The 18012-nt window shown below is 34.4% G+C and overlaps 1 protein-coding gene across 2 annotated transcripts in view; it reads right to left on the bottom strand.

Annotated features, from left to right (window-relative positions):
• ZDHHC21 (zinc finger DHHC-type containing 21) overlaps window positions 1–18012 on the bottom strand; it is a 63109-nt gene that overhangs the window by 12551 nt on the left and 32546 nt on the right. For both annotated transcript variants that reach the window (XM_027863024.1, XM_027863025.1), the window contains one exon: window positions 4184–4300. In XM_027863024.1, the coding sequence (XP_027718825.1) occupies window positions 4184–4300 (117 nt within the window). The remainder of the gene's footprint in view (window positions 1–4183; window positions 4301–18012) is intronic.

Raw genomic sequence — 18012 nt, 5'->3', positions numbered from 1 at the left:
ATTGCTATATCACAAAAAAAAATTAAAACTCACAGTTTCATCTATTTTCCTAGGTTTTCTAGGGTCATGAAATTTCTTTTTGTAGAAGAAAAATATAATTCATAAAAAATCACTACAGACTATTTCTAAAATATTTCTAAGGTTTTAGATGAAAGAACCATAAAGAACATGCTTCACAATAGTACAGGTAAACTGTATTCAACATAATTAAACACGCTTTTCATATTTGTAAAACTGATATGGGCTTCAACATGCCCAACATAATTTATAGAGATTATACCAAATGAATGTTAATAATTTACCACCCTAATTCTGTGGTATAGGTAGGTAACTTTAATTATGAAGTTTAACAATGTTTACATTACACACTTATGTACATACATGTGTTTGTATGAAAAGCCAAGTAGCCCACTTCCACAAAGTCCAAGTCAATGTTAAATCATTTGAATATAGATGATATCTTTAATATCTTCTTAAGAAAATATTTACTGAGCTCTTTAGGTACCAACTTCAGTGAAGAGAAATTGACAATTCTCAACTGAACTGAGAGAAGAAATAAGACCATCTTTAATAATCCAAAAGAGAGCCTGTCCAAGTGAGATGAAATTAAAATGTCAAAAATTCATCTACCTTTGAAAATTTAGGTTTTGACAAAGTGAACACTAAACACCTTTACTGTTTTTTAATCACTGCAAAAAGTACTAAGCAGCAAAAAGACATTCCAACATACACTTCACTTTGCACTGAAAACTAAATGCTCCTACAAAGAAGTTAGACAGTTTAAGAAGCAGAATCCTGCTACACAAGAATTCAATGTCATAGAGATCATAATCAGGCTGTTCTGCCACTAACTCCCAAAGCCCCTAAGTTATTACACTGTTCTGTTCCTACCTTAATAACTGAGAAAACAACCACTAAATCCATTCTACATTTTCAGGATTGGTATTCAATAGTATTGACATTATTACTGTACACTATGCATACTGGGATTTAATTTAGAAAAAAAGGAAGCTTGACAGTGTTAATCAATTTGTGAACACCACCATCAAGTTCCAGTTATGGTAATAAATAGCCATCAAACAGCAGAACTAGTAAATAACAGCAAAACAGAAGAAGCAAATTACTATACTTATAGATCTATGATCCTAACTCTTGACAAATTCAAAAGTAAGTAGAATAGCAAAGTGGAAATAATTGCCACTAAACAAGACTAGGAATACGTTTGCTGAACATAATACTGTGATTTTCAGACTACTTTGAAAATGTGTAAAAAAAATTACTAAGCTTTAATAAGAATGTATGAAACCTGAATCCTGTTTAGTATTTAAACATTAAAATAATCAGAGGTAATCCTTTAAAACTGGGGTTCAGATTAGTCTATGCAGATAAAATGAAACATCTGGCAGCATTATGTGGAGACAGACCTTTTTTTAACTTTGAAAAGGAGATTAGTAAATCTGTTATTTTAAAGTTTGAGTTATTTTTAATTATTTTGTCTGGGTCACAGATAATCTGTTTTTGCTGGGTCATATAATGACATCAAAGGATCACTGCCAAAATGATTTCCCTTTTACCTTCCACTAGCCATAGGAAGATAGTATTTTCCTGCTTTTATACCAAGAGAGAAATCTCTGATTTGTATCAAGTGGTTATTTACAATGAAAATTCACAGAAAGTAAGAAACTGACTTTAAAGAGGGGTTTTTTTATTTATTCATTCCTTCACTCTTTTATTTATTTATTTGGTAAGTGATGTGATACCATATGGGTCACAACAACATAAAAAAGATGGGTAATGCAAGTATCATCATTCACATTTTAATGTTCAGTAAACTGAGACTTAGATTAAATGACTTGCACATAGTCACACTGCTAGTATCAAAGCTGGATCTTGAATCCACATCTCTTAATTCTCAAGTGAACACTCTTTTTATTACTGTTTGGCATTAAAGCATTTGAGGTAGTTTAGTATTTAAGAATACCTGAAGGATTTTTTATTTTTGTCTGGGAATTCTTAGTATGGAAATTCCATTCATGAAGATTTAGGAGAAAAGTTCTAGGAAATTGTCTGAGACGCAGAGTAGTTAAATGCCTCATCTGAGGTCACACAGTAACTGTCAGAAGTGGGATTTAAATCTGGATGTCCTTGGCGCCTAAAACTCTATCCACTATTTCACACTGTCTCTATTATTTAAAAGTAAATACACTATAAATCATGTAGGAATTTGAATTTTAAACTCTTGTGCTGTGAACAATAATTACTAATCTTTTAAGAATGGTCTTTCCACGTAAAACATCTAGAGGTTGAGACACAAAATGATTACTGTTATTATAGTTCATTCAACTTATTTCCAACATATATTTAGATTTCCCTTCAAACCTGTTTCATCTCCTTACTCCAGAATTTAGTATTTTTATTCAAGTCGGTCTGCTGAAGTGTCATTTGACTTGCTAAATCAAATCTCAGGGTGCTAGCTCATTCAATTTCTTCTATCTACAACACATCTCACCTTCTTCTCTCCACTAATTACATCTAATACTTATATAGTCCTACTCAGAGGTTCCTGCCATAAGACCTAGAGACTTCTCAGTCCTGGTCCAGTTTCATCATGTCCACTTATTTCTACTTTTCAGGTCCCAGCAATTAGGAGAGGGCTTCATGAAGAATATGGTGCCTGTGCTGCTTCTTAAAGTCATAGAGGAAATCTATGAGGAGGAGAGGGAAAGAAGGGAGTGTATTCCAAGAATGTGGGATGGCAAAGGCAAGTATGGCTATCATGTGTGAGAAACAAAGAGAACTCTATTTTGGTGGCATCATAGAATACAGGAAAGTAAATCCAAAGAGGCTAGAAAGATAGGTTGGGATCAGGTTGAGAAGGGAATTAAAAACTAAACAAAAGAGTTTATATTTTATCTTAGGAGCAACAGGAAGTTCCTTAAGGCAGGAGTCATGTGGTCAGATCTACGCTGAAGGAGGACATTTTGACAGACGTCTATAAGATGGACTGGAATGGTGAGAGACTTGCAAAAGGGAGATCGATTAGAAAGATGTTTCAAGGGGCAGGTAGGTGGAGCAGTGGATAGAGCACCAGCCCTGGAGTCAGGAGGACCTGAGTTCAAATGCGGCCTCAGATACATAACACTCGCTAGCTGTGTGACTCTGGGGAAGACACGTAACCCCAATTGCCTCACCAAAAAAAAAAAAAAAAAAAAGGAAGATGTTTCAATAACCTAGGTGATAAGAAGATGATAACTAAGGTGGTACCTGTGTGAGAGGAAAGAACAGACTGGAAGCAAGAATGATGTAGAAATAGAAATAGCAATATATGGCAACTGAGTGGATATGTGGAATGAATGAGAATGAGGAGGGTAATGCCAAGGTCACTAACCTGGAAGACTGAAGGATGATGATGATGCCTTTCACAGAAACAGGGAAGTCTGGACAGCATTTAGAAGATAAAGATTTTAAGTTTGAGATGTCTCTGGAACATAATAGGCGATCGTGATCCAGGACTGAAGCTCAGGTGAGAGGTTTTGTATCTGTTCCACCCCTTTATTATTTTCTAATATGTGGTACAGTTATTGTATAGCATTATGTATTTGCTCATGTGTCTTATCTTCCCTACTGTAAGCTCCATGAGGGCCAAGACAGCATTTTAATCATCTCTAATCACCTCTACTATCCAGCATATTGTCTTCATATAAGACTTTTAAATTACTGGAGAATAAATGAAAAGAGACAGCATTTTGGAAAACACGCTATACAGAAAAAAGTAAGCTGAAATAAAAACATGCTATCTTGAAAAATAATCACAAAGGAAAATATACTCTTACAAAGTATAAGAGTGATAACAACTCTGAATTCAACCATCCACCACTATTTATACCTTAAATTGTTCAAGTTGAACTGAAATAAATTATCAATGAAGACAAATAATCAAATAAGTTATCAAATCAGTTGAATCAATAATCTTTTATTATTTACTAAGATGTTTTATCACCAATCTGTTTTTTTCAAACAACTCTATACTTAAGAATATAATCTATCAAATGTATATTTAATAAAGAAAGCCTAGTCAAATTTTAAAATGTAAATTACATAAAGCTTTTCATTTATTAATGTTCACAAAGTTATTTTACTTGGAAAAACATATGTCAAAAAAAAAAAACTTTGTCATACTTACGGTGATGATGCCAATGAGTTGTGTATAAAAGAGGCCAGTTATTCCAACTAACATAGTTATTCCCATGAAAGCTGCTAGTCTCATTATGGCCAATTCATGTCTAACTAAAAAGAGATCCTAAAAAGAATGGAAGAGGGAAAAACACTTTAGAAAAGTAATCTAAAGAATCACAGAAAGTAGCACTAACACTTTCACTGACTATTTTAAAGCAACATTTTATTTTATGCATTAGGCTCTACCATGTTAACATGTAAAAAAATTGAAATTGGTTTGAAAATCTTCTCAAATTATACTATGTGGCAGACAAAAATTGTGATTTTTCCAATATTATTGTGCCAAAAATCTAAATCCAAAACCAAAAGCTGAAAGTTATCCAGTACATTATGGTAGAGTGATCACTGGATCTATAATAAGTGAACATGGCTGTGGAATCCTATCTTGGCCACTTACCCAAACATGACTTTGGACAAATCAATCTTCCTGAGCCTCAGTTTCCTTATTTATAAAACAAGGGGGTTAGACGAGATGACAAGTCAGTTTCCCTCTAGCTCTAAATGTACGATCCTATGTTTCATTCTCATTTATTCACGCTGAACCTATTAGCAACAAGAGTTACTAAGTGCACTCTTTAATTCTTAATACTTGAAAAGATTTGTGATGTCATTGTCTAGCCACTTCCTCCAAGGAAGCAGAAGGCAATTTAGCTATGGCTAAGAGAATCTTTTTATGAATTGCTATGGCCAAAAAATCATCATCATCATCACCAGGAGACCAACGTTCTGTTGAATAATGCTCTCCACAGTTAGCTAGGCTGGATCACAGAACTTTCCAGACAGATTTTATGCTCTAATGTCATAGCCTTTAAAATTCTAGAGTCATCTCTAATGTATGATGAGGAATAATCATTAGTAGAAGAATATTTAATTCACACAAGGAAACGCCATAAAATATTCTGTTGTAAAGACTTTAACAGATTGATCTACAAATGTAATAATTCACATTATTTAAGTTCAAGTAATCTGAAACCCAGTGATATTACACAACTCACTCCAAATCCGAAAAGAACATGGTCACTGAATCATAATCACAGAATCTCAGAGTTGGAAGGGTCCTCAAAGACCAAAATATATTTGAACAAGAATCCTCTCTACTATGTAAGTGTTAACATCTTTGTTTGAAGACCTCTAATGAACAGAACCCACTATCTACTGAACTATTCTATTCTACTTTCCAATAATTCTAGTTGTTAGGAAGTTTTTCCTTATATAAATCCTAAATTTGTCTCTTTTCAGCTTCTGGTATATGTGCCTAGTACTGTTTCTGGTGCCAAGAAGAGCAAGTCTTATTCTTCTTCCACATTACAATCACCTAAATCTTTAAAACATCTATCTTCTCATTCTTCCCCTCCACCCTATTGTCTTCTTTATCTAGGCTAAACATCACCACTTCCTTCAACTGACCCTCATATAGCATGATCTCAAGGACCTTTTACTATTGTGGCTGTCTTTCTCACTGGATGCTCTCTAGTTTATCAATATCCTTCTCAAAAAGTAGCCCTCAAGACTAAATATAATAGTCTAGCCAGAGGCTACACAAGGCAGAGAACAGTAGGACTATTACTGAACACTATTCTCTACTTAATGAAGCCTTGCATCAGCTTTTGTGGCTGCCATATCACTGCTGACTCATATTGAATTTGCAATTCTTCCTCAAATGAACTGCTGTCTAGCCATGTATTTCCCCATCCTGTATTTCTGAAGTGTTTAATTTTTTTAATGCAAGACTTTATAGATATTCAATTAAATTTTACCTCATTAGATCTGACCTTACTCCTATCAAGATCCTTTTAGACCCTGATTCTGTAATCCAGTTTGTTTCCTATCATTTCCTCTGATAATAAAAACATTCCACCCAAGACATAAAAATGTTAAACGGCAGAATGCAAAGTACAAATCCATGGGCCAGTACATGAGAGACTTCCTTTTCAACGCTGACATCACATCATTAATGGTTATTTTGGAGTACAGCTATTAATCTATTCCTAACTCTAACTAACTATAATATCATATAGCCTACATCTCTCCATCTAGATGAACTATGTCTAGAGCATTCCATTCACTTACCTATCTAATAAGCTTATAAAAAAAAAGAAATCTGGTATGGCATGACCCATTTTTAATGAAGCTTGTTTGGCTCTTTGCGGTATCTCTTCCATCTTTAGATGTTCATTAACTATTCCTTTTGGAGCAGTTAGGTAGTACAGTGAATAGAAGAACACTGGGTCTGGAGTCAGGAAAACCTGAGCTGAAATTTGACCTCAGACACTGGCTGCATCACCCTGGGCAAGTACCTTAAACTCTGTTTGCCTCAGTTTCCTCATCTGAAAAATGGGGATAATAAAAGCACCTACCTTCAAGGGTTGTTGTTATGATTAAATGAGATATAATTATAAAGCACTCAGCATAGTGCCTAGCACACAATAAATATACATATTCTAGAATTTTACTAGTCATGAAGACAGGACTCAGGCCCACTTAACATGGCTCTTGGATAAGACAGTAAGAAGCGGGTCAAAGAAACTCAGTTTAAGGACAGCAAGAAGGAAGTAGTATTTCATTCACCTGTACCACAAGAAGCCAAATTGATGATAATGAAAGACAGAAGTAAGACTTCCCTTTCTATCAAAAAAGAAGGATGTGGATGGAGGTAGGTCAACTACATATTTTCACTGGACACCACTGTAGCTCAGACTTGGAGTTACCTACTAGCAACACCATGAGATATATGTGATACTATCTATGCCTGCATGGACTAAGAAGGCTTGTGTTAAGAGCTGTAGGTCAGACTGAGATAAGTAACTTGATCTACTCAATAATCACTTACCAATATGGAATTATAATTTACAATGATGCCTACATAATTACTAAAATAATAATGTTTGATAAAATAGCCTAAGATTAGATTGTAGCTTTCTAAACCTTCATAGAAAATAGCTTGATGCTAATCTTTAGATATCTGCAATGTAATTATTGATAATATAAGCACATGCCAACTGATACTACTTTATATTCTGAAACATACATAAAAAGTGTATCACATTGGCCATTTCTCTTTTATCTTGAAATTATATACTGATTTACTACAGGGGTGGTATAACATACTTGTTAAGATAATTACATTAGAAGTGATAAGAAAATGAACATATTTGAGTAGGCTTCAAATTTCACTATACTCCTACCAATGACTTAATTTCAGCCTGATTACTAGGCTTAAAGTTTCTAGACTTTGGATTATTTCCTTCAGTTAATGTTTATTTTCTACAGTGGCAAATAGCATTAAAGATGTGACCCTCACTCCCAGATGATCACTGAAGTCCTAGTTTAGAAGGTAATAAATAGCCCATTATACTATAAGAGGGTTTCTAATCCTAGCGGAGCTTCATAGGATGGTACCTGAAAAAATGCATTTATGTAAACATAGGAATCAACAACTGCATGCAAAATAGTAGATTAGCAGTCAAAATACCTGGGTTTAAATCCTGACTCTGACTTACTACCTGTGTAATTGAAAACAAGTCCTTTAGTCTCTATGGGTCATAGTTTCCATAAATATGAAATGAGGGGGTGTGGGGTACAAAGTATATAATAATTGCTGATATTTAGTGCTTTAAGGTTTTTTTGATCCCTTTTGATGCATTTTATATTTATATGGTCTTTTAGCCCCACAGTCCTGTGAGTGTGGTAGCATACATATAATTATTTACATTTTAAAAATGAAGAAATTGAAAAGACAAGGAAGTTAAGTGATTTGCCCAAGGTCACATAAGTAGAAGTGTGGGAAGTGGGATTTGAACACAGTCTTTTTCCAACCCCAAATTCAATGTTCTTTCCACTACATAAAACTGTTTCTCCTTAAGATCTCTGGTCTTCTAGCTCTAAATCCTATAATTAAGTGATACACTAGTATTTTTGTTTGTTTTCTCCCACCAAATCTAATCTGGCAAATGTAATAACCTTTTCCTCAATCCTCATTATTCTTGAACTCTTTGTAGTCTCTGACACTGTCCATCATCCTTTTCTCCACAATATTCTTTTCTCTCTAGGTTTTTATGATATTGCTCTTCTCTCCTAGTTATCCTCCTGGCTATTCTTTCTCTGTCTTTTTCTGGATTTTCATATAGGTCATACCCATTAATGGTGAAATCCCCTAAAGTTCAGGCCTGGGCCCTTTTCTCTTCTACTTCTGTAATACTCTGTTTGGTGGATGATTTCATCAGCTCCCATGGATTCAATTATCATCCTTACAAAGATGATTCTCAGATCTATTTATCCAGACCCAACCTCTCTTCTGACATACAGTCTCACAACTCTACCTCTTTGAACATCTCAAACTGAATGTTCTGTAGACATCTTAAAATCACCATGTCTAAAACTGAAGTCATTATCTCACCCCCTCCACCAAACCTTCGCCTCTTTCTAACCTCCCTATTACTGTTGAAGGCACCACCATCCTCCCAATCAACCAGGCTCAAAAGATGTTTCCTTGACTCCTCACTTTTAACCTTTCCCCTTACCCCTACCACATCCAATCTGTTGCCAAGTACTGCCAATTCTCCCTTTACACAGTCTCTTGTATATGTTCCCTTCTATCCTTTTACACTGGCATCACCATGGTACAGACACTCATTACTCATGTCTTGACTATTCCAATTCCAATTGGTCTCCCTACCTCAAGAAGTTCCCCACTCCATGCCTCCTCCACCCAGATTTTAAAGCAATCTTCCTAAAGTGTGGGTTTGACCAAGGCCTCCCCCCTACCCCTACTCAATAAATTCCAAAGCTTCCCTATTAATTTCACAATCAAATGTAAACTCCTTTATTTGGCATTTAAAGTGTTAACAGGCTGGCCCCTTCCTACCTTTCCAATATTCTTGTATTTTACTTTCTTCTAAATACTGTAGAATCCAGCTACATTGGCCTAGTTGCAGCAACTACTCCTCACCCATCGCCATCCAGCTCCCACTTCTATTCCTTTGTATGGGCAGGACTCCATGCCTGGAACAATTCTGTCCCCTATGCCTTCTGCCTCTTTTCTTCCTTGGCTTCCCTCAAGACTCACTCTAATTTCCCACCTTCTATAGGAGTTTTTTCTTCTGCACTCCACTGCTCCATCACTATTCCTGCCATTATCACCTTCCATCTATTCTGTACATATCTTCTATGTATATAATAACTACATCCCACCCATTAAAATACTCCTTTAAGGAAAGGACAGTATTTTTGCCTTTGTTTGTATTCCTAGTACTTAGCACAGTGCCTGATACAGAGTAAGTGCTTAATACATGCTTGTCGACTGACTAGTTTTAGGAACTCTAGTACAACACAAAAGGTTATTAACTAACCCAATGGGACTTTAGTGGCTGAGAGCTAGGATCTTTACTTCAATGACCCTGTGTCAACATTGATAAGAGCGATCAACTCAAAGAATAATGCTTAAATTCTGGCTATAGTAAACCTAATAGCCAGCTTAATTTACAGCAATAGCATGGTAAATTTTGAAGCCAGTTCACAGAAGTTTATTTCTCTACTCCATCACTTCTGCTATACTCTCCATACTAGAAGGCAGCAGGCAAAGGTTCATAGATCATAGGACCACTGAGTTGGAATGGGAAGAGACCCTTAGAGGACTTCTAAATCTTCTATGGTCAACCCCTTTATTTTAGAAATATTAGAATACTAGGGATCTAAGATTTTTTCAAAATTAATTTTTGCATATGTATAGATTATTTAAACCTCTACTTTTTATGACTATAGGAATGACCTCCACCAGGTATTTTTCTTCTTATGAACACTTTTTACTTTACTACTACTTGATAAAACCTAATTATCAAATTCGCTTAACAACAGTTGTGGAGGTTACAATGATCAGATAATAATAATCAGATCTCTATGAATATAGTTGTGGAAAAATTGTTTTTAATTTTATGGCTGAATCTATAGTAAAGAAAACCTTGAATTTTTAGAAATTCCATGATAAAAGAAATTTAAATTAATATAGAAAAAAACATGAAGCATTTCACCCTACACTTTCTTTCCTCATAAGGTTAGTAAATACAATATGTTAAAAACCATAATTCTGTCTACAGTGTAGATAGTAAACCCATTTAACCAACAAATGCCAATCACACCTCTGTAGCCAATAGAATGGAATTTAACTGAGAACATAAAAATGAGTGATTTTTATGTAATGTAGTTTCATGCATCCCAATTCTAGCATTTTGAAGATGTCTTTCATTACTGCATATATAAAAGTATCAATACCTTTTGCTTCCTGCTTTTAGCTTTTTCTGTCAATTCTAAAGATTAATATAGTATAGCTAAATTAAAGGCTCAGTACTTAAATTCTGAACTAAAAACAAATATTCATACTTTATATAACTTTATTTTATTTCATGAAAATTTATTAAATTTGTTTATATAATTTAGCTAAAATAAAGGCCAATATTTAAATTCTGAACTAAAGAAAAATATTTATACATGATGATTAAAGATAATTTTTTTAATATGATGAAATCAAACCCATCCATCTTCCTCATAAAACAAAAGCCTCAAAAACTCTACTGTGTTAATTCCATTAAAAAGAAATTGTACTGTGTAAGAAGAAAAAAAAATTTTAGTCTTAAGTTTATTTTTAAAAAAAGCAGCATTTAAGATAATCAACCTACCCTTTTTGCCTACTATAGGCAAACAAGAGGAATTTCATGCTGATGCTAAATAGATTTTTAAAGGATAACGGCTACAGTGGTAAAGATAAGTCACTTCTAAGCCTGCAATCACCCACCTTTCCTTGTCTGTTCCCACGTTACCAGAGGCAGAGGAAAACATTCTTGCCAGACTATATTAGCTGCTTAGCTACAAAAATGGACTTTTGATGAAAGTGCGCCCCCTAGACGGCTAAATCCCCCACAGCCACTGCTAGACCCTCATTCCAACACTTATTTCCAATCAACAAACAAGCCATTAAGTCCTTACTTTTTGCCAGGCACTGCCCTAAGAGTTAAGAACATTTCTTACAACTTAAGCTGAGCAACTTAAACTAATGTAAAGGAGTACCAATTTTAACTTTATGATAATATTTGCTGTCTTATTACAATGAGTAAATGATTTTATTTTTACCACATTTACTCACTTTCTACCTTTCCCCCAAAATCTCTTTCCTATTTTAGAAAAGAAAATTTTCTTTTCATGATTTCATTCCAATTAGGCTGGTAACAACAGCAATACTGAACCTCCAAAGGTTTGGAAAACCTAATGATTTACCATCTTGATAAAATGTACAATTAACATCAGGAATGTCTACAAATTTCTTTTACGATAGATAATAACTAGTATTTATATACTGCTTTAAGATTTGTAAAGAGATTTACAAATATTACATCACTTGATCCTCAAAACTCTGGTACTTAAATGCTAGTATTACCCCCATTTTGCAAATGAAGAAAGTAAGGCTGAGACAGGTTAACTGATGTGCCCAGGGTCATGAAGATTGTAAAAATATGAGAGGCAGATTTTGAACTCAAGTCTTCCTGATTCTAGGTCCAGCATTCTATCTACTGTGCCACCTGGCTGGTGGTATGGGGTACCCTTCTTATATTACGTATCAGAGAAGGAAGAGGAGTAAGTTTGTGTGAATTAATGAGGATCACATGGTAAAAATATTTTTTCAGGATTGGGTTTTTTGTTTTTGAGAAAAATATAAAATGCTCTATCAACTTGTTTTTAAATTTGGAAGGAACAAAACTACGTAAAGAACATATTAAATTTTTTTTAAAAAAACATGTGGGACATATCAAGAAAAGGGGATGAACTAGAGGCATGGCCAAAAGGGTAAAAAGGAAGAGAAAATGAGACACAACAGATAAAAGCAACTAGAAAAACAAAGAGAGGACAGATGGACAAAGAAAAAGGAAATCCACAGCACAAAAGTCAGCTACTCCACCCCATCCAGGCCCAGCCACACAACAATAAGAAAGAGACAACAAAAATTGTATATTCAGCCATACTCTGCAACAGACTTCCATGGAATAATCATCTTTCTCCTCTACCCTTACCCCTCACCCCATTTTTGTGCTCTTTTAGGACAATGCCACTAAACACTTTCAATTTGTGCTGCACTTCAAAGTACTGGCATAAATAAGGTGGTCACATTTTGATTGTTATCTGGGTTTCCAATAATTAAGTGATTTTTATTTACCAGCATCAAGGTCAAATGGGAAGAGTGCAGGATTTGGTATCAAAGGATCGGTATCCAATGCAGGCTATGCCACGTATAGATGTGGCTTTGGTAAAGTTCTTTAACCTGTTTGGGTCTTTTTTTCCTCAACTAAAAATAAAGAAGTTAGACTAATATCAAAGATTTCTTTCAACTCTAAATCCATGACATTTCTATTCCAACTATTTTGAAAATCAAACATACCATTTTGTAAACTATGATATGATGTTTTCAAAGGATTTGGAATACAGAGTATTACTACTTTAATTTTATGTGACCTTGGGACAAGTTAACACATTTCACTTGTTTTATCATTTGAAACAAAAAAAATGAGCTGAAAAAGGGGATCTCTAAGGCTCCTTTCAACTCTAGGCCCCATGATCCTATGAACAATCAGTATGAAAAGACTATTTTACAAAAATTATTTACAACTTAACTGACGATCTAAATTCATGGAATCATTAGAACCTGGCAGTTTTTCTGTTTCTCAATGTTTTGGTGATCATACTGAGGCAAGAGTACAAGAGATGTTTCTTTGTGCTCTTTAATACTACCTGGAAATGATTTCATTCTTCTCTCTCTTTTTAAATTAAAACAAAATATTTTAGATCTCTATATCTGAAATAAAATTAGGCTATTTACTATTGGATTAAATGCCCTACATAATCCATATCAGGTCCAGGTACTAATTATGCTTGCTCTGTTAAACAGAAAGTAAAATCCTATTATTAAACTTTATTTTTTCCATTTCTTGCAATTTTTTATCACATGAATCAAGAGAAGTCCTTCCACTTTACCAGTATTCACCAAAACAAGAAGTATTATAAGAGGGATAGGGCTGCTGAACAATTCCAATCACAATAACAGCCACATAGCTGAATTCTGAAGATATCAGTAAATTAAAATGTGGCAGTTAACAAGAGTTAAACAAGCTATGATGTTGAATCATTTCAGTCCTGTCCAACTCTCTGTGACCATATTTGAGGGTAGTCTGGCAAAGATACTGGAGTGATTTGCCATTTCTTTCTCCAGTTCATTTTACAGATTTGAGGAAACTAAGGCAAACGGGGTTAAGTGACTTGCCCAGGGTCACATAGCTAGTAAGTATCTGAAGTGAGATTTGAACTCAGATCTGGAATCCAGGACCAGCATTCTATCCACTCATGAAAATCTGAGAGACAATTTAGCAACTCATTAATACTTTGGGCACATGTTAATGATCTCAATTTCCACAATCAAGTCCTTCTTGGATTATATTCTTTACAAATACCAAATGTTGAAATGACTGTGTGCCTGACAGGAGAAAAGGGGAGATCTCAACATGAACTTCATTGCTACTTTCTTCCCATCATTAGTGATAGAGCAGAAGCAGTGAGTTTCTTTTCCCTAGCAGACAGCAGGGAGGACAGAAGTTATGTACAGCATGACAATAGCTTTGCAGATGCCAACATCATGGTAATTGAAATAACAGAGTAGTGTGGAATTCAAGGATGAAAGCACCAAGAGACCTATATTGCCTCCTTTCCCCAACATATGTCTCTGATAAAGTCAATAACAACCTATCCAAGCACCCAGTGACTATGAGAGAGAGGACTATAGCCAGTGATTCCTCTACCACATTGCTGAGATACAGACAGGCAGCTGGGAGCAGACCCAGGTACAAGGTATTTGACAGCCTTCTCACTAGTCCAGTGCAGAGATACTCAGCCTTAGAGCCAAAGCAGTGGCTGGAAGATAAGCTGATAACACTGACCTCTTGGGGCAGGCTGGTCCAGCTAAGACAAGAAAATGGGTCAGACCATCTGGGCACTGAGAAGAGGAACTCACTGACCCTCTCCACCCTATCCCCACAAGACCATAAGATTCAGGCACCCCACTGCCACAGCTACATGGTATCTGCTGGAAACTCAAGATCAATCAACCACTTTTGATTAGTTGAAATAGTCATTATGTGACAATGCCATATAAGTATTACACTAAGCACTAGGTATACAAAGATAGATACCATATAGATTTTTCTATGGACAATTACCTATACTGTCCATCCCTCTGGACATGGGAGAGGCATTTGAAAAATACCATAGGGGCAGCTAGGTGGCACAGTGGATGGAGCACCGGCCCTGGAGTCAGGAGGACCTGACTTCAAATGAGGCGTCAGATACTTACTAGCTGTGTGACTCCAGGCAAAAGTCACTTAACCCCGACTGCCTACACACACACACATACATACATACACACATACATACACACACACACACACACACACACACACACACTTTATAACAAAGTTTGTATACTAGTAAATTATTTTAACTATATACTTCAGACCTACAATTTGATCCTTTTAAGCTAAAATAGGAAATGAAATGAAAAAGAAATGTTAAGACCTGAAATGTTAGTATTATTTATACAAATAAAAAACCAATTTTTTTTAAAAACAAGATTAGAAATAATGTTTTATCCTTATCTCCTGTTCCCTCCACCATATACACTGAAGAATACAAATAAATCTGATGGTATGCAGTCATAATTTCACAACTATTCTTAACATGCCAACACGATGCTAAAATTCCAGATGGTCAAACACTTATTTTAGTAATTTCATCCACTTTTCCATATCATAATAAATATAAGCCCTTATTGACACTGAGTAAACAAAATCTACTGATTAAAGCCAAAACTGGCCTGAATAAAAAGAAATAAATATAAAAGGTAAACATGATGGGGTCTCTGGAATGTACTTTAAGAATAACTTGGATGGAAAGAGTAAAATGAATTTTGTAGATTTGCCTAAATTCCAAGCTAATTATAACCAAATCTTCTTGCTGCTTCTCTTTTTTGTAAGCCAGTTATATTTGATACCAAGTCCCTAGCAACGCTATTAGAATCAGCCAATGAGGACAATAATGTCAATATCTTCCTAGCAGAAGAGTTGGCTGAGATCCCAAACAATGTTTATTTTCCTTTTCCTGAATATCAGCACCATGTCCCTTATTCTAAAAACCTAAATTGAGGATCAGAAATGTAGCTAGCCTGTAAGCTGCCCTATATACAAAAATAAATCAATCAGAAATTACCAATTTAAAATTTTTTCCAATTTAAAATTAAATATCCTAAAAGTGACTGTGAAAAGGAAACCATTGTAACTATTCTACCATTCATATTAATAATAATAATCTTTTACTCTTTGTATAATTCTTTCTTCTACAAAGCATTTTTATATCTAGTATCATATTTAATCCTCAAAACAAATCTGTAAATTTGATAGGGCATCTCTACTTACATTTTATCAAAAGTCAATACGACTGATAAAATTTTCCTCATTTAGCCCTGTACAGAAAAAATAAATATTCTACAGTACAAAGGTACTAGCAGGCACGCATTTAGAAATCTTTATTCATGTGATCTTAAAGGAGATAACAGGCACACCTATCAACCACATGAGCCGATTTGTATTAGAAAAACTACTGGTAACCTAAAAAAAGAATAGTTGCTTTTTAAATTTAATGTAAACAGGCCAATAGTCTGAATGCTGAAGACTATTTCTAAACTGTTTCAATCTACTGACTGCCTTGCTCATTCCCATCCCACCCACACATAACTTACTTTTTCTTTAAAGAAAATGTACTTTAGGGAGACTGCTGAAAATTTTCCACAAACTAGAATGCAAATATATGTGTGCCTAAAATATTAGTAAACCATAAAACAAAAATCACAAACCATATTTCCAAAGAAATGTCTGATACTCTAAAATATTTTATACATTTTTCATAAAGCCTATGTCATCAAAATGTCTGTCTATAATTTTCTAATACATGCCAAGGCAAAAAACAAAAACAAAACCATACTGAAACAAAAACAAAATTTCTCTATAATAATGGTATCCAAGGTTCCTTCCAGCTCTAAATCTCTGATCCTATGATCAATTAACCTCAGTTATTTAAATATAAGATATTAAGAACAACCATTTAGAAAAATGGTCAAATGTGGTTTTCTTCGTCAAATAAGGAATTTAATTCTTTTCAGGAGCCACCAATTATATCTGTTAAGCAGACAGTATGACAATACAAACAGGGTTTTTGAGGCCACCACCTTTTAAGTGGTTGGTCTTTAATCACAATATGACCTTCAATGAAAAGTAGAGTTAACTGAATTCTATGGCAAAAATCACAGATCCTTTTACTGTTCATGTAATATATAAAAATACAAAAGAAAATAAAAATAATTTACCACATTAAGTTAGTTATAATTCAGGTACTTGTAAGTAGTAAATTTACAGATAGTTCTAGTGAATTGAAAGAATCATGCATACTCAGAAGTATCTAAGTTACTCCCAAAGAATCACCTGCTTGTCAAACAGGAACTGTCCCATTATCTTCTTAATTCTCACAACATCCATTTGAGGAAAAGAAGGAGGTTAATATAATTATACTCATATTGAATCTGAAGCATAGAGATATTTTGACTTGCCCAAGATCATTCAACAAGTCACTGAGAAATCCACTTTTCCTAACTTTAGAAATCCACTTTTCGTAATTTGAAAACTATATGGTCTGTGAATGAACTGAAATGATATTAGATAATATCTTTTAGGTTATGGAGAGAAGAATTTTCCAGTGCTTTCAAAACAACAGAGGACAAATTTGTAAGAATAAATTTAAAACAGAAAAATATAGTATTTAATACTATTTTCTATGAGCTATACTAAATAAGAATGATAATATAGCCTAAGACCATTCTGATACATATTTAAGTCTTCAATCTAGGATACTCTATGCAAGTTTCAATTTATGTGTATTTGCCTTGCACATCTGCTCAAAGTGAAATGAAGAAAAACCTACTGTTCAGAATGAAGTTACTCAAAAACAAAACAAAACCCCAAATAACTGCACTAATAGAATTGGATAATAGAAAGAAAAAAATGTTTGTTATAAGATTGTTTCTGGAGGTTTCATTTATTGGGTAACATAGGTGCCACTGTCTTATAATAGGATCTCTACTACTCCAATAAAGAAACCCCTTTAAATATACTTCTTAGATAAACTAATTGTAAAAAGAATTTACTTCAGATTGAACAAAGTTCTAGGGTACTTTAATAGGTATTCAATAAATACAAATTGAATTAGATAATAATTTTGATTCCACTCCCTCTAATCTCCTTCAAGAAACTGTCTTAAAGGCAGCTAGGTGGCATAGTGGACAGAGTGGTGGGCCTAGAGTCAGGACTTCAGATGCTTACTAAATGTCATTTGAGCTAGTCATTTAACCTCTCTTTGCTTCAGTTTCCTCAACTGTAAAATGGGGATAATACTAGCACCTACTTCAGGATAAAATAGAATAACATTTGTAAATAACTTAGCACAGTGCCTAGCACATAGTAGGTACTTAATAAACGGTTACTGAATGATTTGCATGCACCAAGGAAAAGAGAGTATAGCTAAAAAAAAAGTTAAGGATAGAGCCTAGTGGAAAGCCAACATTTAGAGGGCAGGATAATGAAAAAGAAAAAAGGCTCAAACATAGAATGAAATTCATTACAGCATACTGTCATGGAAACC

This window comes from Vombatus ursinus, unplaced genomic scaffold (assembly GCF_900497805.2).
Source record: "Vombatus ursinus unplaced genomic scaffold, bare-nosed wombat genome assembly UNPS02014770.1, whole genome shotgun sequence".
NCBI lineage: Eukaryota > Metazoa > Chordata > Mammalia > Diprotodontia > Vombatidae > Vombatus > Vombatus ursinus.
The sequence above is the reverse complement of the archived record's forward strand: the minus strand, read 5'-3'. Positions and strand labels throughout refer to the sequence as shown.